Below are 22,519 nucleotides of genomic sequence, written 5' to 3' on the forward strand. Positions count from 1 at the left end.
GTTTTAGTCGTGTCAGCCAGCGTGTGCAGCTCCCTTAGTGCTGAGCAAAGCTTTTCCAAACAGTCTCATTTACATTTCATGTTTATTTCCAAGTTCATCTCAAAAGGTACAATCTTACTTTCAACAGTTAAAATGTGCTAGAGCACAGCAGTCTAAATTTCTAAAAGCGCTTATGACAAATACATTCCAATGGAAAAAAACCAAAGCTGTATGTATAACAATAATTATAATTATATCAATAATAAAAAGTGTAAAACAACTACACAGTAGAAAGCATTTAACATCACAAATAAAGAAAAATTAAACAGGAGAAATAAATGTACAAAAGTCTTCAGGACGAAGGACAGAAGTTATTACCACAAGCGAGTGTGTTCGTGTGTGTGTGTGTGTGTGTGTGTGTGTGTGTATGTACTGGCACACGGCCTAGTCAAACATGTCGTCGTCATCATCGGACTCCGCAAAGTACCGGACCTCTTTCTTGGCCCGGCCCGGCCGGTCTCTGGTCGGATCTGTGCGGCTGAAGCTGTTCCGGCTCACGTCCTCGTCCTCCACGTCCGATGCTGGCTTTTTCGGTTTCTGCGGAGGTCATGTGTGCATGTTAGCGATTCAGCACCACTTCCTCACTACAGCTGTGAAAGTGCATGGAAGCTGTGATGCTTGTGTGCAAAGCCCTTTAAGTTATAATAACCACTAATAAGTGAGGTACTTATCAGCTCACATTAGTGGCAACCTCACATTTATACATGTACTTCCACTCAGTACTATATGCATCTGTATTTAAGTGGCATACTGTACGTGAGAGGAAATACTGTACATACTGTACGTGAGAGGAAATACTGTACATACTGTACGTGAGAGGAAATCATTTATAAAATAAAGCCACATTTCCCCCTCAAAATTAATGAGCAGTGTGTTGGGATAGCAGACCCTGACTCAACCGCGTGCGTGTGTGTGTGTGTTGGGATAGCAGACCCTGACTCAACCGCGTGTGTGTGTGTTGGGTCAGCAGACCCTGACTTAACCGCGCGTGTGTGTGTGTTGGGTCAGCAGACCCTGACTCAACCGCGTGTGTGTGTGTGTTGGGATAGCAGACCCTGACTCAACCGCGTGTGTGTGTGTTGGGTCAGCAGACCCTGACTTAACCGCGCGTGTGTGTGTGTTGGGTCAGCAGACCCTGACTCAACCGCGTGTGTGTGTGTGTGTTGGGTCAGCAGACCCTGACTCAACCGCACGTGTGTGTGTGTTGGGTCAGCAGACCCTGACTCAACCGCGCGTGTGTGTTGGGTCAGCAGACCCTGACTCAACCGCGTGTGTGTGTGTTGGGTCAGCAGACCCTGACTCAACCGCGCGTATGTGTTTTGGGTCAGCAGACCCTGACTCAACCGCGCGTGTGTGTTTTGGGTCAGCAGACCCTGACTCAACCGCGCGTGTGTGTGTGTTGGGTCAGCAGACCCTGACTCAACCGCGTGTGTGTGTGTGTGTTGGGATAGCAGACCCTGACTCAACCGCGCGTATGTGTTTTGGGACAGCAGACCCTGACTCAACCGCGCGTATGTGTTTTGGGTCAGCAGACCCTGACTCAACCGTGTGTGTGTGTGTTGGGTCAGCAGACCCTGACTCAACCGCGCGTATGTGTTTTGGGTCAGCAGACCCTGACCGGGTGCGGGGCGACACTCACTCTGCTGCTCGAAGCAGGGGCCTTTCCCGTCTTCTTCATGGGCTTGTACTCGTCTTCCTCGGAGCCAGACGGCTTCCTCTTCCTCCCCCTGCCTTTGCTCTGGCCTTTGGGCGCTGCAGGGGCCTTCTTCTCCGCCGTGTCCGAGTCGGAGTCCCAGACGGACGTGTCGGGCTTCCTGGGTTTGGCTGGTGCTTTGCGTGGCTTGGCTGCTGTTTCCGATGGCTTCTTAGCTAAAGGGGAAACCAAACAAGCACAGAACGACAGCAGTTCACAAGAACAGTTTTACCAACTGTTAACATTGATAGTTCAGCAGGCTGAGCAGCACCAGAACGGCTTTGGCTCTCGATCTGTTGAAGCAGTTACAGGGCGTTCTGGCTGCATTACTCCGTGGCTATAAACATTGCTAAGTGATACGAATTAGACATTACTATCCCAGTGTCAAGTTGTTCAACTTTCTCTTTCTTTTTTTTTTTGCGCCCAACAGAATTGTGGGAAAAAAGAACAAACAAGTATGAACGAGGACACAAACGCTGATTCATTTCCAGAGCTGTAGCTGTGAGAGGAAAATCAGATCCTTAAAATACCAAATCGTATTGGTCACGCCACAGCTGTGTTCAAGCCAGGGTGTGGGAGGAGAGAGCCCCCTGCTGGCAGTGATGTGATGGTACCTTTCTTTGCTGGAGAAGGCTTTTCAAAAGCTGAGCTGCTGGTGTAAGATGAGAAGACTCCTCTATCATCGTCAATGTCCGATTTCACTTCTGAGGGGAACGGATATGTATTTACACAACTACATCATACATCAAACGTCAAACCCCTCTATGATATTTGTGTAGCCAGTCCTATTTGAAAAAACACGAAGCCCTTTTTGAACACACACACGTGACCGTGTGAAGCAAAATGAGTCTCCCCGGGCCCACACGCACCACTGTCACTGCTCTTCTCTGAGGAGGCGAGTTTGGAGGAGGAGAATATACCTCCCGTCTCCTTCTTCTTCGTTTCTGAGGCAGAACTGGAGACAAAACCAAAAGATTACATAACTAGGTCAATGACTCACCCTTCCAACATTAAATGAACAGTTCGCTTGTTGGCTTGTTACCGTAACAAGCCGTTACAAACACAAAAGGCAGCTATGTGAAACTAAAGGATGTGGCTGGATTCATGGGCACACACGGCCGTAGAGCCCAGATAAGGTGTGTGGCAACGCGCTCACGTACGAAGTCAAAGTGGGCTTAGGAGGAAATATGTCGTCCTCGTCCTCGTTGTTGTTCTGCGTCGTGGGGAAGCTGTCTTTGTAGGAGTGCACCGGCGAGGCAGGCACCTCATTCTCCTGGTCGTCGTCGCCGTCTTCCTCCTCTTCCTCCTCCTCGGAGAAGTCAAAGGTATACTTCGCCTTCACGGCTACAGGAAGAGTGAAACAGTGAGTCACCTGTCTGCATGGCAACATCTCCTGCAGTATTACTTACAGGTGTACCACTAACCTATCAGTTCAGCGTGTGTGTGTGTGTGTGTGTATGTGTGTATATATAAAAAACTCCCACTCCCCATCCAAAAACTGAGGGAATTATTAGCTGCTGGTGCATTTGTAAGAATACTATATATGTGCCTTCCCATGTTTTTCCAGTTATGAAACCAGCAGGATGGAATGCCAGTGTGGAGGATATAGATCTGCATAATCCAACGGTCTCCTCGGTTACACTGCGCTTACATCATACCGTGAGCCACTCAGCAGACAGAGAGAAGCAGGCAGTTCCGAACTTTTGGCGGCGAAGTAGAGCGCGCGACAAAAGGAGGCGTGTCCCGTGTCCCCGCCGACGCACCTGACGCTCTGCGTGACGTGGTGTCACGCGGGATGACGGGCTGCTCGCTCTCGTCCAGGTCGCTGGCGGACTTGTTGTCGTTGTCGTCGTCGTCGTCCGACCAGGGATTCCGCTTCTTCGGCTTCTTGGCCGTACCCTTCGCCGCACTCGGAGTCTTCCTCTGCCTGGGGGCTCCTGGGGGGGGAGGCCAGTGTGAATGAAGGTCGCCCCTCCCAACCGCACCGCCGGACTCCCAGAGAAGAGGAGGAAGAGGCGCTCGGCTCCTTACCGGGTTCTTTCTTCTCCTTCTTGACGCGCGGGGCCTTGGGCTTGGCCGCGGGGTTGGGCATGCCGGACGGGGAGATGAGAGAGTCTCCCGCCGCCCCGTTAGCGTCCACCACGCCATCGTCGTCAAACTCCATCTTCAACGCCAGGTCCACGTCACCCTGGGAGACGCGCGCGCGCGCACACACACACACACACACACACACACACACACACACACACACACACACACACACACACACACACACACACGAGCACAACAGCACCAGTGACAAACAAACTACATCCAGAAGCGTGGTAATCTCCCCCGGCTCCAGCCGCACTCCTCCCACCCTCCGCTCACCTTCTTCCTCTTGGTCATCTTCTTGGAGGCGTCGGCCTTCATGGCCAGCGTGATCTGGGGCTCCACGCGGCGTCCGAAGGGCGACGGCAGCGTCTCCTCCAGATGCACCTTCTTCACCTTGGGCTTCCCCACCTTCCCCTTGACCAGCCGGACGCCCTGGCCCAGACTGGCACCCTCACGCTCCTGCTCCTCAATACGCTAGCAGCACGCGGGAGGGAGGGAGCGAGAGAGAGAGAATAAGGAAGAGGGAGAGAGGGCAAGGGAGGGAGTACGAGAGGGAGAGAGATTGAGGGAGGGAGGGGGAGGGAGAGTAAAAGAGAGAGAACACATCTTAAAACAATTATTTTGGCCCACCACACAATATTTACATAAAAAATGCATAATGTTCCATTAATTTTAAACTATTAAAAAAATGTGACTTTTGGTTCAGCTGTTTTGACACAATGGATATCCTTAGCTAGAACATCATATAGGCACGTCTATATGTTCAATGACGAGATCATGTGAATTTAATAAAAGGTTGAAAGACGCCACTCAACATGGGACTTGAACCCAGGTCAAACAGGACGGAAATGTGAGTTCTAACCTGCCATAACAGCCAGAGCTCCCATTTAACCTAAGTGAGAGTTTCCGTCACAGACACATATACCATATATACACGTGCATGTAAGTAGGGCTGCGAATCTTTGGGAATCCCATGATTTGATTCAGAATCGATTCTTGGGGTCACGATTCGATTTCCCCCCCCCCCCCCCCCCCCCCCCCCCCGATTCTTTCAGATCCCAACGATTCGATTCAAAAACGATTATTTTCCGATTGAAAAACGATTCTCGATTTAAAAAGAGCTACTCCGGTCTGCTGGCATGAAAGCAGAGTACATTTATAAAGTATATATAAAGTATTATAATTGTAAAGGTTTTATCAACATATTGCAATAATGTAAACACACAAAAGTAAATCCAAGACAACATGTCTGTTTGAGGCTGACACTCAGAACACTACATTAAACTAATAAAACTGTAGTAAAATAAATAAAATTGGTAGGCTTAGGCTACCTGCCAGAACTGGCCACTACTCAAAAATTTTATTATACAAAAATACTACTTTCTGTAAAAACAACAAATTGCTTCGTACAAGAATTAGGCTGAGGCTAGCTGCCTATTTCTGAGAACGTCACTTCCAGAAACAAAATTACACTTTCAATGTAGTGCAGTTACATTAATAAAATAGGTAGGCTTACGTTAGCTGCCAGAACTTCCATGTGGCCAACGTAAGTTGTTGACGGTTGGGGGGGAATGGGTGGGGAACGTAAAATGGACACAAATTAAGTATTATATCACGATATATCGATCACCGGTGGTTGGCGCCAGAGCGAACTAGTAACTCACTGAATCATAGATGTGGATCAGAGGTAAATAAACTAGATTTTTTTTCGGTGTTAGATATCGGAAGTGTGGCGTAAGAGCGTGTGAAGACGGTCAAATGCGTGTGTCTCACGCTCAATGCGTGAGAGTTGGCAACCCTGCACACACACAGTGAAAGTACCAGTGTAGAGTGCAGAACTCACGTCCAACTCCTCTATAAACACAGCCAGGTCTTCCCTCCACAGATCATTCGGAACCTTCCTCTGCAGTTCATTCAATTCTGCTTTCTGGAACAACATTTATAATATCATTTAATTTAACATTTTATATTTAACATTTAATATCTACAGGAAATGAATTATTTCTGCCCAACAATAATTTTAGTTTAATGCATGAACACGTTGTTTCCAGTCAAAACAAACGGGCTTACTGTGCCTCCAACGTTCAGGTGTTTTTTCTCCCACCTGTGCACTAATAAAGTGCTGTGTGCAGGTGTGCTGGGTGTACAGGTGTGCTGGGTGTACAGGTGTGCTGGGTGTGCAGGTGTGCTGGGTACATTCCTGCCACAGCAGTAACGGGGAGAGCTACATTTGCGTTTGAGATGAACGCACACGCTGGATCATCTGGCGGGACGAACCTTTACGTCTCTCTGCCTGAGCAGCTCCTCCACCTTCTCCTTGGTCAGGCACCACAGGGGCATGTTGAGGATGTAGTTGAAGTTGGGCCCCGACGAGGAGCCCGAGTCCAGGGAGCTGTCGCTCTCATTGCCCTCGTGATCTTCATCCTCCAATGCCTGCGCGGGGGCGGGAACGGGAGGACGATATTAACCAATCGGATCATGGCCAGGGGCGTTGGTCACAAGGAGAAAAGACAGGTGGGCGTTTTACAGACAACGTGGAAGCAAGGAGAGGCGTGCAGGTCTACCTTCTCCTGGGCTCGGTTCCAGGCTGCCACGGGGTCCGATTCGTAGCCCCTCTGCACCAACATCCGGATCAGATCCCTCTTGGTCTTGTTCTCTGAAAGATGGAGAACACAGTGGGACTCGCTGAAATGTCTCCTGCCACTGTGTTTGTGGGCAACTTTATTCTGAGTGTGGGCCAAGTTTCCAATTTGTGGAAGATAAAGGTTCATCATAATCACTTCTAAATTGGATACATATCTATTCATCTTGCTCTTCATTATTGCTGGCAGTGAGACTAAGAATCCTGTCGCTACCCATGACAGGATTCTTGATTATTATAATCAACTATGTAAATTAGAATAATTGTTCAAATAATAAAAGCTTAGAGCACGGAGGACAACACGTTTCACATTAGATAATGAACAGGCCCAGATGACCATTCCAACTAGGAGAAGCCCAGTATCATTCCTGCAATACTGTGACTGCTCCTGTTACATCCCACCATAAGGAGCCCCGGCTGTGATCTCCGCGCTAACAGACATGCGGACACGGAAGACCACACAGGCCTGTAACGGTGATTAATACGGCTTTAACGAGGGGGCGCGCGGAGGGCAAAACCCCGCTCGACACCCACGCTGAAGCTGAGGAACGCCCTGGTGGCCTCACCGATGGAGATCTTCCCTTCGATCTTCTCCAGCACGAAGCGTGCCTGGTTGGAGAGTTTGGCCGACTCGGCGCCCAGACTGCCCAACATCCAGTCCTTCCTCAGCTTGTAGTAGTGCAGGCGCAGCTCAAAGAACTCCTTCAGGATCTCCTGCACGGACTCGTAGCGCTTCAGACAGCCCATGTGATCAAACAGCACCTAGAGCAGAAAGCCCAGAGAGAGATGGAGGGAAGGGACGCTTTGACTTTGTGACTTTGAAACGACTGATTGCAGACTAAAAAGACGCTTAGTGCGCCAGGGGGGGTCGAAGAGAGTTCAGAGGAGGGGGAGGGAAAAGTTTTACTGCGCATTATTTAGCTTGTAAACTCATGACTGGGCAGTTCCTGTCAGAACGGCCGTCCTCCCAAAAGCTGTTTCGCTACCTGCTCGTGCCCTCAATACAATGACAAAAACAGATATGGAGCTGTTGCGAGGGTGCAGAAGACCTGGCAGCATGGGTGGACTACTCTGAATTCAAACAATATTTAATTCAAAATGCTAAAAATAAATAAATAAATAAAATATTGTATGCCATGTGCTGCTGGGATGTACTGCGAGTTTGTAAATGTTGAAAACATGTTGGACACAATGTTTTTCTTCTCTAAAGCTTTATAATATTGTGAGGAACCACAATGCCTCTGTTAAACATCTATTATACACCACGTGGTGCTCAGATTCACTCATTAAGGTATTTCAATTAGAAACAATGTCGAATACCAAAAACGGAAAAGGTCAATGTCCGTTTAAATCCATATGGCCCGACCCTATTGGGCGGGTATCGGTGTTCTGGTCTGGCTGCCTTGCTCACCATGGAGTTGCAGGTGAGAGACGACTGCAGCTTGAAGACCTTGTGGAGGCCGGCCGCCTCGGCCTGGGCCAGCTTCTCCTCAGTCATGCGCACAACAAACTTCACCGTGGTGTCCGTGTGGTACTCCTTGTAGTCCGTGATGAGTGCCGGCGTCTTCTCCGTGCCCTGGAGCATGGGCTCCAACACAGACTCCTTATACGCCTGTGCAGGGGGTACGGGAGCAGAGGTCAGGGGTCAGTGAGGGTCACATCGGCTGGATCAGTGATCATAATCCTTCTTAGCTTTTATCACGCCAGTGCAATATTAGCTAGTTATATTTTAACTGATCACCATGATCATCATCAACTGTATTTTCACCATTCCAGAACTGAACAGCTGTGATGTGAAGATGAATAAATTTGCAGGTTACCAATCATGTGTTATTTTTTTTCCCCCCAAGTCAGGGTTCTTAGACAAGACCTATTTAGTAAACTAAACTTCTTCAGTTCTAAAGCGTGTGCAGCCTGGGTTTGTATACATAGGCTGTTGTGTACCTGCGTCCACGTGCGAATCGGGAGCTCCGTGATCTCAATGGTGTTTTTGTCCAGGACGGACACTTCACCGCTGACCACATACTGGTTCTGCCCCAACTCGTGGATCACTCCCTTGAAGTTCTTGTAGCTGGGCAGCTGGGTAAGGACACACAGATGGACAGGGTATCCAAACCGTTAATACTCCGGGTGACGATTCACACAAGGCACTATACAAAAGGGAAGGAACCACAGAACAGACACACACGGGGACAGGGTGTCCTCATAATGATGTCAACGCATGCTTCAAAGGGGAGGACGACAAAGTCGGCGGCCACGGCTGCGGTGTGACGGAGGAGGGCGGAGCCAATGGGATGGATCTTTACTGCAAGGCCAGCTGATTGGCTGGAGTGGATACGGAGCTGTGAGCCGAAGCTTGTACCATGGGCAGGGGGTCCTGGTGCTCGAGCAGGCGGTTGATGTTGTTGACGATCTCACGCGGGTCGTAGTTGGGGATCTTGCAGGCCCAGCCGGTGCCGATGCCCTCGGCTCCGTTCACCAGCACCATGGGGATTATGGGTATGTACCACTCTGGCTCCACCTTCTGGTTGTCGTCATAAAGGAACTTTAGCAGGTTGGAGTCCACAGCAGGGAACAGCAGCTTGGCGAGGGGACTGAAAGGGTGAAAAGGTCACACACACACACACACACACACACACACACACACACACACAGTTTGCTTAACTGTGGTGTGGGGAACAAACACTGTTGGTGTTTATCACTCTCTCTCTCTCTCTCTCACACACACACACACACACACACACACACACACCTGAGCATGGTGAAGATGTAACGGGGGCTGGCTGCGTCTTTGCCCCCGTTGATGCGGGTGCCGAACTGTCCCAGTGGCTGCAGGATGTTCACATTGTTGCTGCCCACAAAGTTCTGGGCCAAGTTGACGATTGTCATCATCAGAGCTTGCTGTGTGTGGGGAGAATAAAGTACCGCTCAACACAGAATAAAGTACCGCTCAACACAGAATAAAGTACCGCTCAACACAGCCAAACACAAGGGATGTCATTAGCGCACGCACGCACGCACGCACGCACGCACGCACGCACGCACGCACGCACACACACACACACACACACACACACACACACACACACACACACACACACACACACACACACACACACACACACACACACACACACACACACACACACACACACACACACACCTCCCCATGGTGGTATGCAGACATCTCTGCTACTGATCCAGCCAGCTGTGCCACCTTCACTTCCCTCTTATCATTCCTCTTCAGACAGGTGAACAGCACCTTCCTCTGTCCTGGCTTCAGACCTACACACACACACACACACACCTCATATTTATGGCTTCCATATTGACCTTTAGAGACAACATAAAAGATGGCTGCTCTATGTACTTAAAATTTACAAAAATCTAAACATAAAACATTTACTAGGTGTACATTAACAAAAGCCTAAAAACACATGTGGATGTGTCTGAGGTTAGTGTTATGAAGGGAAGCCGACTCCCTTTAAGTGCTATGAAAACAGCACAACGGCACTATAGCGGTTGCCTCAGACAGTCTGAACCCTCCGGTGTCTGTCCCTGGGGGCTCGGCTCAGACCTCAAAAAAACAAACCTGGCAACCGCTGACATGTTGTACCGCCCTCGAACATGTCAGCGGACACGAGAACCGTTCCTCACATCTGTTGTTTACTCCGCAAGAAAGGTTTTTGGGGAAAATACACACACAAACTTATGCGTAACTACAAAGGAGACGCACCATCGACGAGTGATGGGATGGACCTCTCGTTGTCGGAGTTGGAGAAGAGAATGAGCTCTTTGTTGATGAAGTCGTTGTAGGACAAGTGGCGTGTGGCGGTGCCGTAGAGGAATTGCTGTGGGGGAGGGGGGCAGAGACAGGGGCTTTACACGGAGAACACCAACACCTCACCATTACCCTCGTCTCACTCACCACAGCACCTCAACTCTACCTACCAATCCAGAACATTTCAACTACCACTGGCCAGCAGGAACCAGTATCCTCACAGGCACCACTAAACAGCACACAGCAAACTGGATAACAGTACTAAGTGCCAAAAGCAACATGTTACGAAAAAAGTAATAACTAATACTAAGAGATGGTGAGTGACATGTTCACCCCGAGAATCACCACCCGTTTGCGTGACTCTCCCACGACCTGGTATAGGGGCTTGGCCTTATTAGAGCATCCCTGACACCCGGGCCTCACCTCGGGCAGGCCGTGAAGCCTCCTCTGTCTCCTGTCCTCCATGAAGTTCGTGAGCCACTCTTTCCTGTCGTCCGTCTTCTTCTTGCTAAAGGCCTGAAACAGAGGGGGAGAAGGGTCGCCCTGCTGTTCTCGGGAGCTGGCGTACACCCGAGGAGAAGCGCAGATTGGGAAAGACGAGCGGTTGGCAGCTAGGAAAGGGACACGACGTCAAGGCGTTCACTCGAGAGCTGTGAGGAACGCTCACGTGACACACGTGCAGCATACCTTCAAACCAACGTGACCCCCTTAAAAACCATCGGACCCGTCAAAGCTACTGATTAAATTGATTTTATTTTGAAAAGGCTGACCCTCAACACTAACTGATTTTGAATTGTTTGCAAAAGTATTAATCCCCTGGATAAAAGATATCGCACTAATTAGGACACAGTTGGTTTACAATTGGCCCGTCTATCATTTTCCAGACAAAGGACACACTTAATTCAATTACCATTAATCAGACTGTAGTCTGTTAGTCTGGTGGAGAACTGTGTAAATGAAGACAGCAGTCTAATGAATTTGGAGACGAAGGCACAGGAGACACAAGACAAGTCTACAAAATAATATTCGAAGCATCAGATCACCCAGGTACTGCCTAGACAAAAAAAACCACCCTCTAAACTCCACATCAGAGCAAGAAGACTTATGCAGGCAGGCCAGAGGTGCTGAGAATGGATGACTCAGATCTACTGAAGCGGCTGTGCCCCAGAGCACCAGCACAACTAAGAATCTTTCTATCTGAAAAGCGTCGACCAACCTGAACAAACTGGAGCTCACCTACCTGACAGAACGGCTGAAAATAAGCTGCACATAAGCAGCATTTTCAGTCTTAAATTTTGTTTAGACAAATAAAGAGTTATGGCTTTGAAAACTTATTTTAAGAGCATATTGGTTTGGCATAAAAATACTGGCTGGGATAATCAGAGTCTGCTTGCGCTGAGAATTCGTATTCTGAAGGCTCAAGTCATATCAGCTCATGTGCCACCACGACACCACGTTCTGTCCACACGTCCCGCTCAACCGCAACCCAGACAATGTCAAAACGTGCAAAATATTTGAGAAGAGAGAAAAAATAACCCAGAAACCTGATCCGACACTAACCAAAGTGATGGCAGAGTCGTCCTCCGTGCCTCCGTACGTGAACATGATCCGGTGTCTCTCCATGTCTGCGAAGTACTCCTTCGCCTCTTTGCTTGTGCTCGTACCCAAACCTACGGCATCGCACGGATAAATATCGCGATTAGAGGTGGAGCGGGCAAATATCAGGATAGATACGGTAGCATTGGGAACGTTACAGTCCATGTGTTAATTTAATTGTTGCTTATTCACGTAGTGGAACTAGAACCAACCTTTGTAGTACTTTACGTGCCATGTTTTGTGGTTCTCCGTCTGTTTCTTCCACTCCTCGAATTCCGGAATGCTGTAGAAGGAAACCTCCTGCTTGTTCTTGGTGGCCTGCGTGACGGGGATCGGCGTGAAACTGCATCTTTAAACGGTCAATATGCTTTTAATCTGTGCAAGGAATTAAGGGGAAAATTGCCATGGTCTGTACCTTGACGATAGGCGTGATGAACTCCTCTAAAAACGTGTGTTTGAGCAGGGACGGCCAGTTGTGATGGAAGAAGTTGATGAGGAGACCCTTGATGTGGGAGCCGTCTTGATCCTGACCACACCGAAACATCACAACGTGATTACACGGGTCTTAGGATGGGCACAGCAAAGGGGTTGCATGTACGTAACGCTGAGGGGGGGCCACACCTGATCAGTCATGATCATGATCTTGCCGTATCGGAGAGATTTCAGGGAGTCGGGGTCGTCGTAGCTCTTCTTGTACTGCAGGCCCACGATCTTGATGATATTGTTGATCTCTGCGTTCTCCATGATCTACAAACAAGTTTTGTTCTATTTAGCGACGACTCTGAACTCCCTGGATTAAGCATAATATAATGACAGCTACGTAGTAGTATATATTATCCTAGATCATCTTCTCTTCCTGCGGCCCGGACGTCTCCGCTGCTTTGCGGGCGCTCACCTGTTTGTGTGTGGCTTCTCGTACGTTGAGGATCTTGCCCCGCAGGGGGAAGACGCCGTAGCGGTCCCGCCCAATAACGCCCAGCCCGGAGACGGCCAGCGATTTGGCCGAGTCTCCCTCGGTCAGGATGAGCGTGCAGTCTGACGAGTGCTTCCCACCTATGGCGTGAGACGGGGAGGAGCTCAGCACGCTTCAGGAGCGCGTTAGCCAACGCACAGACACAACCCACGAGCAGGAGGACGAAGATGGTTTTGCTCGTGTTTTGTTTGTTGCTCATAACTGTAAATGCTGCCATATGTACAAGTATGTTCCAGCACCATATGAGACAGTGTTCACGGTCGTAGGAGACCACCGCTTGAAGATATTTAAAGCACAGAGCCAGAAGTGCCTATATAACACTGTACATATACCACCTGCTCTTGGCAAAAAGCAAAAATAAACAAACAAATAAATAATAAATTGGAAAAAACCCATCTCAGCTCCCCGTGAGCTCTCAGATAAAGGAAGGTGTTTGCAGACGGGGGGGAGGCTCAGCTCACCAGCGTCGTTGGCGTCGTCTAGCTTGGGGATGCCTTTGATCTTGCTGTGCTTGACTGAAGAACACTTTTTATTCAGCTGCGTCTGAGCTTTGAACTTCACCCAGTTCAGAATGCTCTCCACTATGCCACAGTTGGTCGCCTGGACAGCAAGGAGAAGACCAATCAGAGCTCGACGCGGCCGTGGAACGGGGCGGTATTACAGATCACTCGGAATAACAGTGAGACGTGTAAAGAAAATCAGAGGCTGGAAGCAGCTCTGACACACTGCAGTTTAGTTTTATAACAACTAACGTATCATTCAACCCAGCAGTTCGTTTCATAGGCCCAGCACCAAGACTGGGAAGTGATCTCTGGGCTACAGGCAAACTGTACGTTCAGATCCCCCCCCCCCATGTTCTGACCCTTCAGAACGACCTCACCGATCCGAGAAACCTTACCGCTCTTATGAATTTTTCAGAGAGTGCACATTTGGAGCCAAAGCTTTTGGTCTGAAGAGTCATGTTCTCCTTGGTCTGGGAGTCGAAGGTTGGGTTCTCAATCAGTGCATTCACAAACACCCAGATGTGGTTCTTGACCTGAAGCAACACAGTATAGTTCATCATACAGACATAAGAAGCAGCCTGAAAATCACGCTGACCGGGGTACACACCCTACTCGACAGAATAAACCACTCGACGGAATACATTTCAATTCACTAATGTCAACTACACATCTACTTATACAGTATATAAAGCTCAAACCTGGAATGGTTTCACAGATACTCCAGCTTTGTTCTTCTTCTTCACCACCTCAATGAGTTTCGCCACTATTTGGTCCACGACATAATCAATGTGCCTGCCACCCTGAGAGAAGCAAGAGCCCACAGCAATTTCAGCGCTAGTTACACCGGAGGACTCCAGTCACACTTCCCGTAGCCTCGGGGAATAGCGCCGCACCGGGGGACCGCCACTCCGCGGCTCCAGCGCCCGTCCCCGTTTTTCCCGGAGTACTGCTAAAGAATGTGTGCCAACTGCGAATAACAGGGTGGTATGGAAATGACTGAATGAAGTCACACTGGTGAATCGATTCGGTGGTAAAAAGTCATCACTTATTCAAGAGAAACCGGCGCTCCGGTGACACCAGGCTAGCGCCGCTGTGACTGAGGTCGCACTAATTTGGAACAAGCAAATATCAATCAACACGAAAGTGAATGATGATCGCTGCCTCGGTTCCAAGGGTCATTTTATGGATGCGGAGCACCATAATGATTAGATTAGCCTCAACAATGAAGTTCGTTGTAAATGTCAGGATATGACGGATGGCCCGTCTTTGTTTACACTTGCATAAAGACATGTTTATCGGAGCCCTGCAGAAAAACCCGTCCTGGCCCGAGTGCCCTGCTGACTGTGGTGCGGGACTGGGGGGGTGTAGGGGCGTACAGGTGTGTAGGGGCGTACAGGTGTGTAGGGGCGTGTAGGGGCGTACAGGTGTGTAGGGGCGTACAGGTGTGTAGGGGCGTACAGGTGTGTAGGGGCGTACAGGTGTGGGGGCGCTGCGCTACCTTGGTGGTGGCTATGCTGTTGACGAAGCTGATCTGCTGGAAGCCCTTCTCGCTCATGGTGAGGCACACCTCCCAGCGTTCGTTCACAGACTCGTTCACCACCTTCAAGGCCACGCCCGTCTCGTCCAGCTTGTCCTTCACGTACAGGTCCACGTAGCTGCGGAAGCCGTTCACCTGTGGTGAGACGGAGAGCCGTGAGGGGCGGAGGAGATGTTGAGTGTGGCGGCCATCCTGGAGAAGCTGGAGGGGGCAGTTTAGCGCTGAAGTGAAGGCATGACCGCAAAGGAGCGCCAAGAGGGGACTGTGTTTAGTTATATCATATGAACTCTAAATGTATTCGTGATAAATATATAAATCTTAAATAACCTCAAACCTTAAATGGAAAAAAAAAATTACAATAAAAGTAAAAACTCTGGTGAAACATTTCAAAACTATAGCAGCTGCACAGTTGGATGTAATTTTATAACTTCAGAATCCATAAATTAAGCGTTGATGTGTGGTTAAACGCCACCATCTGACATTTCTGGGAATGAAAAGGGGAAAGTGTTGCCTGCAAAGCGTCAATGGCGTTCAGACAGCACACGGAGGTGTTTAGAGGAAGCGTGGAGAAGCACATTCACCAGCTGCAGCCGTGTCTCACGGGCTCTCTTCCCCAAAGTCGAGCGCTATTCATACACAAGTAGGGCAATTACAGCTTCTGGTCTTTTAAAGTCACGACATTAAGCGCCAATGATCTGAGCAAAGACCAGATTCACCCGAAATAACAGATGGCGACTCAAAGGCTGGGAAAGCGCGCTGGTGCGTCCGCCAGTGGCCGACGGGTAGGTCTATCCTCGCGGGGCCCGGAGGACGGGGACGGCAGAGAGGAGCAGCGCACAGCGACGCCGTAATGGCACATTTGGGCCAACAGGATTATGGGCTACTTAAATGAGCTACTACAAGACACTGACAGATCAGGAAAACTAAATCAGCCAGATAACAGTCCACAGCAATCCACACTAGAGTGGACATGCGCTAAGTAGACAGGACTAAGCGATTTGTGATTAAATAATCTTGACGATAAATGATATTTGTAAACAAAAACCCAAACACCCACATGTTGGCCCTGTGGAAACAGATCGAGGGTGTTAACGACATGCGAGCTCATCAAACATCCACACGTGCATCTGTCACAGTGCTGTCCTAAGTACCGCACCGGCCCGAGCTTAAGTCGGAGGACCAGGAGACTTACGGGCAGCTTCTTCCCATTGAGAAGGACCTTGACGCCCCTGCAGGAGCCGGCCACGTCGTAGGCCCTGCGCGTCAGGAGGGCCACGATGTCCTTGTCCAGCTTCTCCATCTTGAACTTGGCCAGGTCGGGCTGGAAGGTCACGCAGGTGAAGTCGTCGCCGTCGAAGTGCTTGACCCTCGGCTCGCTCGCTTTCGTCATGTTATTCTGCCATGTCTTTGTTGGGGGGGGGGGGGGGGGGGGGGGTTAATGAATTAATTTCCTCAGACACAACTAACACAGAAAAAAAAACAGTTAGGAGTGAAGCACTAGCTCATTATAGTTTAAACCACAGAGACTCGGGTCTTGTGTGCCTTCCCAACCTCTGAACGGACAAGGTAAGTCAGACAGACCGAACTCCTTATCTAGGACTGGTACACAGTGCCGCAGGCTATTGTTACTGTGAAATGAACTGTGCCTTCAAAGCCCGTGCGGCAAGGTGTCAAACGCCGAGATCAACATCACAGCTGATATCAGCCTCCCGTGCATGAAAAGCTTCCACCACCACTAAAAGATAGTAGGCGTGACTACCACTTCAAGCATTCAAACCTCTGGTATAAATAAAAACCCACCGTGCTTCTTTAACAAAGTACTCACCTCAGTTAATCACGGAAAACCCCTACAATCAATACAAAACCCAAATTTCTGTCACTGGATCTCGGACTGACTCTAAACAACCATCTTTTTGAAATCCACCAGTCGCTGCTCTGTGGGACGGGGAGTGAGGCAGACGACGGTACCTGTTTGAAGCTGTGTTTGTACTCTTTGCATGCCGTCTCCACTGTGAACTTGGTGCTGAATATGTTACAGAGTTTAGCGCCGTAGCCATTTCTCCCACCTGCAGGGCACAGATAAGACATCTGCTTTAAGGACAACCACCACAACAACAACAGTTAGCTAGACTGCACATCTGCAAAGGAAAATTTGTATGCTGCATGCAAACGTGCTCTGCAAAAACCTGCTAATTTCCCCGTCCTTGTAATGCAATTTCACACACATGTACAGCCCACACGCTATGTAGCAAACACACACACATACATACATACAAACACTTTCTTGGGATCATATTAACTAAACTTCTTCAAAATCCAGTGTTGATTTAAGATCTGCTTCATAACTCATGTGCTATTAATCAGCACACTTGCTCCTGGCCGGCTTACATTCAGTGATCCAGGCTGGCGTGCTGCCTCCAAAGATCGTGAAGTTACCTGTGACTTTTTTCTCGTCGTCATCATAGTTGCTGGACGTGAGCAGGTGGCCGAAGATCAGGGCGGGCACGTACATCTTCTCCTCCTTGTGCTCCACCACAGGGATTCCTTTCCCGTTGTTCCATATGGAGATGGTGTTTGACTCCCTGACACAGAGAAAACATGCCAGGTGCTGAGAGGATGACCACATAGGAAACACACACACACACACACACACATTCTGTGGGGAACTAACAAGCCTGCTGAAATGCTAATATCTGCTAAACACTGATGGGAGAGGGACGAGTCGGCTGTTTCATCACGTTATTTGTGGCGCTCTGATATTGAAGTGTCAGGAGCAGACATGTCAAATCTGCTAAACACTGATGGGAGAGGGACGAGTCGGCTGTTTCATCACGTTATTTGTGGCGCTCTGATATTGAAGTGTCAGGAGCAGACATGTCAAAGGCGAACCGTGTGTGTGGTCTCCCCAATCTTTTAACCCTCTTGGGTAGCGTCAAAAAAAAAGACATCTCGCATTCTCAAGAGGGGAGAGCCCATTTGTTAAAAAACAACCATACACTCCAGAAAAGCAGGGTATGCTAAATGTAGGCTGACTAAATGAGGTGGTGCCCGGGTGGGGATAACAAGCTTGTGTGTGTGTGTGTGTGTGTGTGTGTGAGAGAGAGAGAAGGACATGGGTCTGAGCAGTCGGCTTCCTGGAGGTGAAACGAATGTGAAATGAGGTGCCTGTCTGCCAGACGTGTTCTCATTAGGATGCTCTCAGCGCCACCACCTCCCCCTGACCCGTCTCTCCTCTCTCTCCTCCTCTCCTCCCTCCTTTTGTCCTCCTCCCCTCTGCTCTCTCAATAATTTCTTCCATTAGATTTCCATAACCCACTCTCCTTCACTTCAATCCCAGGGTCCCTCCATCTTCCATCCTTCCCTTCTGTTCCACGCCTCTCCTCCGTTCACTCTTTCGCCCCTTCTTCATCCCCAACGTGCTCCTCTTCATCACCTTGCTCTATGCTCACCCAAGCACACAGACCCCTAAAGCCACAGTAAACCCTGACTCTATACACTCCAAGCATCGTGGACTAATATGGCAGATGCACGTGCTCTTAACGCGCTCCCACAATGAAGTCTTAACCTAATTCGTTTAAGTCGGTGCAGCGCAGAGGAAGAAATCCACTAAGTCCATCCCGCTACAGAAATCGTATTTCCGCCGTCTCTAAGCACGTCAGACCAGCGGGACCGTGATTACGGCACCACGCCGCGCTCCTGGGACTCGGGAACCAGAATCCCCGACGGCGGCACGGAACCTTCCCGCTATTTCTGGTCGTTTTTGAAAGCTCCTCGCAGCAGCCGAAAGTTCAGCACGAGTCCCAGAAATGCAGACACACCGTCTAAATAAGGCCAGCACGAGAGGACAGAGGACAGGACAGCAGAGCAGGGGGACGCCTCATTAAGCAGGGAGGGGTGAACACGGCCTGGTTGAAAAGAGCGAACCGGTTGGGAATTTCATGACTTCTCTTGCAGAAGGGAAGGGATGGTTCATATACTCACGGGTCAATGGTGATTTTGATGGTGGACATGTTCTTGTCTCTCTGCTTGTTGTCAGCTGCGTTAACTGGGGGCAAGAAAAAAAAGTCAAAACGCCATTAAATGACATCAAATTAAATAATCTACACAACACTTGTGTTGTTAAAAGCAGAAACAAGGGAGGAAATAATTGACAGGCCACCATGCTGTTCTGACAAGATCTTCATCGGGAAACCCAAGAAAAGTCCAGCAGGACACACTCAAAAGACAGGACAGTTCTAGTTCCATAGAACAGTGTGTTTTAGAAAAAACCCTTCAGCAGGACCAAACACAGAACAAAGTATGCTTGTAAAATATGAATCCGTTTCAGACACTTGACAAAAATGCACATTATTCTTCACGTTGGATACAACAGAGGAGCACAGCGTCAAATAAAATCGGTTACAGAAGCGGACTGAGACAGAGGCAATGCCAGATATCAGCTTACCGAGGATTTCATCAAAGATCTTGTATAATCCGGGGACGTACGTAATCTCTCGCAAGTTCATGCCGATCTCCTCATCAAAAACCCACATTTGCTACAACCAACACAGACATAAGCACAGATCAGACAAGAAACAGAGTGGTGCCACGTTCCGTTTCAAAGCGCCCTGAACCCTCTGACCAGGTGATTTCTCGTTTGTGTGTGTGTGTGTGTGTGTGTGTGTGTGTGTGTGTGTGTGGAATGTTGCACAGAACACAGTTAGGGTTGCAGTCCGTCTTCCCTCAACACCACTACGCTCGGCCCAGAAGGGAGTTTCTCCGTCTTTAGCTGAAGGTGGAAGACGGACCGAATCCATCACCACTAAGGCAGATGTGTCCACGGAAGGCTGAAAACTATATAGCCTGGCACTCGTCAGATTCTAGAGGGTTCACCTCGGAGACTTGGGTGCAGCCGCGTTTGCTTCTCCTCACCTGAGTGACGGGCTCCACAGAGCCGATGTAGGTGTCCGGGCGGAGTAGAATGTGCTCCAGCTGTGTCTTCTTCTGGTACACGCGCTCCACAGACATCTTCTTGGAGCTCTCCTTCTTGGGCGGATCGCCCCGGCCGCCTTCAGCCTTGCCATCCGCCTCGTCCTTCTTACCGGCGTTGTTCTTGTCAAAGAGGGTCTGTTGTGGCACACGGGGGGGGGGGATCACACACATCGTTACGGAACCTGTCAGGGGCTGGACGTCAGCCAGAGCTCGTCTTCTGTTTGATTTCATTTCCAAGTTAAGGACAGGAAACCAGGTGGTGTGAATGAGTGGACGAGCAAATGACACTGTGGAGGCACTTTCCACCTCTTCACCAGACATGTGCATTACAGAAATGTGTGACATTCAAGAAAACACAGAGCCTAAGGGAGCCGTCTGAGATTATCCTAAAGGAATGAATCTAGTCGAGACATCTTGAAACAGGTAAATATACCTTGAAATACACTGAGGAAGCTTACACATAAAGGACTGCAAAATAGCTCGGAGTAATCACTTTTAAGACTTCTTAACCTGATAGGATCTTATCTTGGAAACACTTATGTATGAAAGATCTAGTCAAGTTTTTAAAGTAAAAAATAATGGAACACGACAGCAGGTGATTATATCTCTAATTCCAGCAGCATGAATAAACCTGGAAGTGCCACTGTAATTTCTTACAATAACCACTTTCCGCTTTTTATTACTAATAACGACAAGGTTCGAGTGCAATCATGCCTGATCAACACTGGATAAAGACTGTGCTCCTACACCGTGCCTGCCCATTGAAACAAGCACTTCATCATATAAAACATGTTGTAACACCCGAGTAATCATTTATATTATACCTCCGCTGTGCTTGGGTCAGAGGTCATATTTACTACTACACTATGTTTACTTGCGTGGTCTATACACACAACTAGACCGTATAGCCCAGGGCAGAGCTAGAGGGGTGCGCAGAGAGTGACCCAAGCCCCACTTATCACGCCTCTCCCATCACCCCAATTCTTGTACTGTGTTTCACGACCAGCTTCTCCATTGATGCTCACTGGAGCGGCCGGTCCAAAACTTGAGTTAGTTAACCAGACCACGGAACACCTCCCTGTACACGTTTGGCATTTATTCTCCACCACGTAGCGAGTTGTTACCCCCCCCCCCACACACACACACACACACCAACCAAACCCCAGCCCATCAATACCCCCAGTGCCTCTTCTCTTTGACATTACATTTACTTGGCTAACAGAAAACAGCCCAGCATAAAACCACAGCGGACGCAGCTAGTGCAACACAAAAGGACTCCAAGCTCCGTCCTCTCCGCTCCCTCTCTCGCTTTGTTAGCCGGTTAGCCCACTCGCTCCAGCGCACAGGGGGCACCGGGAGAGAACACGTTTACACTCGGGCACGTCAGGCGGGAATTACACGAGTGATCACCTCAATTCCACTAATCCTTTCACAAGTTTTAAGACCCCCCGAACCATCTGTAGCTCTTAGTACTGCTGGCTAGCTCCGCTACTTCACGAGCTAGGCTGAGCTAACACGGCTAACCCAGCTAACCCAACTAGGCTAAGCTAGCCGCGTTAACCCTACTAGTTAACCTGGCTAGGCTAAGCTAGCACAGCTAACCCAACTAGGCTAACCCGGCTAGGCTAAGCTAGCGCAGCTAACCCAACTAGGCTAAGCTAGCGCAGCTAACCTAACGCAGATAATCCAACTAGGCTAAGCTAACACAGATAACCCAACTAGGCTAAGCTAACACAGATAACCCAACTAGGCTAAGCTAACACAGATAACCCAACTAGGCTAAGCTAGCACAGATAACCCAACTAGGCTAAGCTAGCACAGATAACCCAACTAGGCTAAGATAGCACAGGCTAACCCGGCTAGGCTAAACTAACGCAGCTAACCCAACTAGGCTAAGCTAACACAGCTAACCCAACTAGGCTAAGCTAGCACAGGCTAACCCGGCTAGGCTAAGCTAACGCAGCTAACCCCAGCTAGCAAACCGAGCGCGCGCTTCAAGAGGATGAAAATGTCCATCTCACTCAATGATGGTAGAAAACCTGCGGGGAGACGGTGGTGCACGACACGGGCGATACTGTACCGGGGCTGTTCTGCTACTTACCACCCACGTCAAACCTCCGCTCCCCGCAGCACCGTTGGACATTTTCCTATTGTGTCTTCCAAGGCTGGTGTGATGTTAAAAAAATTATCAGTCTTCATAAAAAAATGTCTATAAATGCAGTTGTCGCATCAAACGTCGCCTCCCATGTGAACCGTGCAGGTTTTGCGCTGTTTGAGAATGGGATCTGTATTTCCGGGGAGATAATCACATCCAGACAGTTGTGCCCGGAGAGGCGAGTGTACTTCGGCTATTGTTAAAATCGACAGGCGGTACCGCAAAAGGCCTGAACGTCCTACAACTACTCAAGACTTTCCTGCCAGCTAATAAAATATCACTATACAAAACACGTTTCACGTCCTCCGCGACATCCTACTCAAGCGGCAACATAAATACTGACAGTTTTAAATATATTTCGTGTGCAGCGCTGGATTATTGCCACATTCCTTGGTTTTCATTCAGAAACAATAACACCGCCGCGGCGTCCGTCCGGCTTCACCATCGGTGCGGCGACGAGCCCCGAACCCGCCGGCTGACCAATGGCACGCCGGAGACCCGCGGCGCCTCCACCAATAGAACGCCGGAGACCCGCT

General features: G+C 49.3%; 1 protein-coding gene across 2 annotated transcripts; it reads right to left on the minus strand.

Moving 5' to 3' along the window:
• Positions 1-65: 65 nt before the first annotated feature.
• Positions 66-22,460, minus strand: top2b (DNA topoisomerase II beta). 2 transcript variants are annotated; one of them, XM_077009766.1, is made up of 35 exons: positions 21,930-22,460; positions 19,769-19,963; positions 19,302-19,392; positions 18,839-18,902; positions 17,294-17,439; positions 16,826-16,923; positions 16,050-16,262; positions 14,819-14,992; positions 14,019-14,120; positions 13,716-13,853; positions 13,279-13,417; positions 12,740-12,897; positions 12,466-12,591; positions 12,260-12,370; positions 12,057-12,162; positions 11,809-11,918; positions 10,672-10,764; positions 10,204-10,318; positions 9,631-9,752; positions 9,220-9,368; positions 8,830-9,061; positions 8,412-8,546; positions 7,879-8,079; positions 7,034-7,229; positions 6,391-6,482; positions 6,104-6,259; positions 5,670-5,753; positions 4,103-4,300; positions 3,764-3,920; positions 3,496-3,669; positions 2,893-3,076; positions 2,602-2,687; positions 2,347-2,436; positions 1,679-1,908; positions 66-576 (listed from the first exon to the last, which is right to left on the minus strand). In XM_077009766.1, the coding sequence occupies exons 1-35, from the start codon at positions 21,969-21,971 to the stop codon at positions 424-426; spliced, it is 4,860 nt and encodes a 1,619-aa protein (XP_076865881.1). In that variant the 5' UTR covers positions 21,972-22,460; the 3' UTR covers positions 66-423. The 2 variants fall into 2 exon arrangements, with proteins under 2 accessions (XP_076865881.1, XP_076865882.1); XM_077009767.1 differs by lacking the exons at positions 17,294-17,439; positions 18,839-18,902; positions 19,302-19,392; positions 19,769-19,963; positions 21,930-22,460 and adding an exon at positions 16,683-16,704 and having other exon boundaries at positions 16,826-16,918.
• Positions 22,461-22,519: the final 59 nt, after the last annotated feature.

Source organism: Brachyhypopomus gauderio, chromosome 6, assembly GCF_052324685.1.
Source record: "Brachyhypopomus gauderio isolate BG-103 chromosome 6, BGAUD_0.2, whole genome shotgun sequence".
In the NCBI taxonomy this organism is placed as follows: domain Eukaryota; kingdom Metazoa; phylum Chordata; class Actinopteri; order Gymnotiformes; family Hypopomidae; genus Brachyhypopomus; species Brachyhypopomus gauderio.

What these genes read in the sequence shown, in the direction of transcription:
- top2b (XM_077009766.1), bottom strand. Translation starts at nt 21,971, where the DNA reads ATGTCCAACGGTGCTGCGGGGAGCGGAGGTTTGACGTGGGTG. An exon ending in CTGTGGAGCCCGTCACTCAG is followed by an intron (nt 19,393 to 19,768) that starts GTGAGGAGAAGC and finishes TGTTGGTTGTAG; the next exon opens with CAAATGTGGGTTTTTGATGA. An exon ending in TCATGATCATGACTGATCAG is followed by an intron (nt 12,371 to 12,465) that starts GTGTGGCCCCCC and finishes CGGTGTGGTCAG; the next exon opens with GATCAAGACGGCTCCCACAT.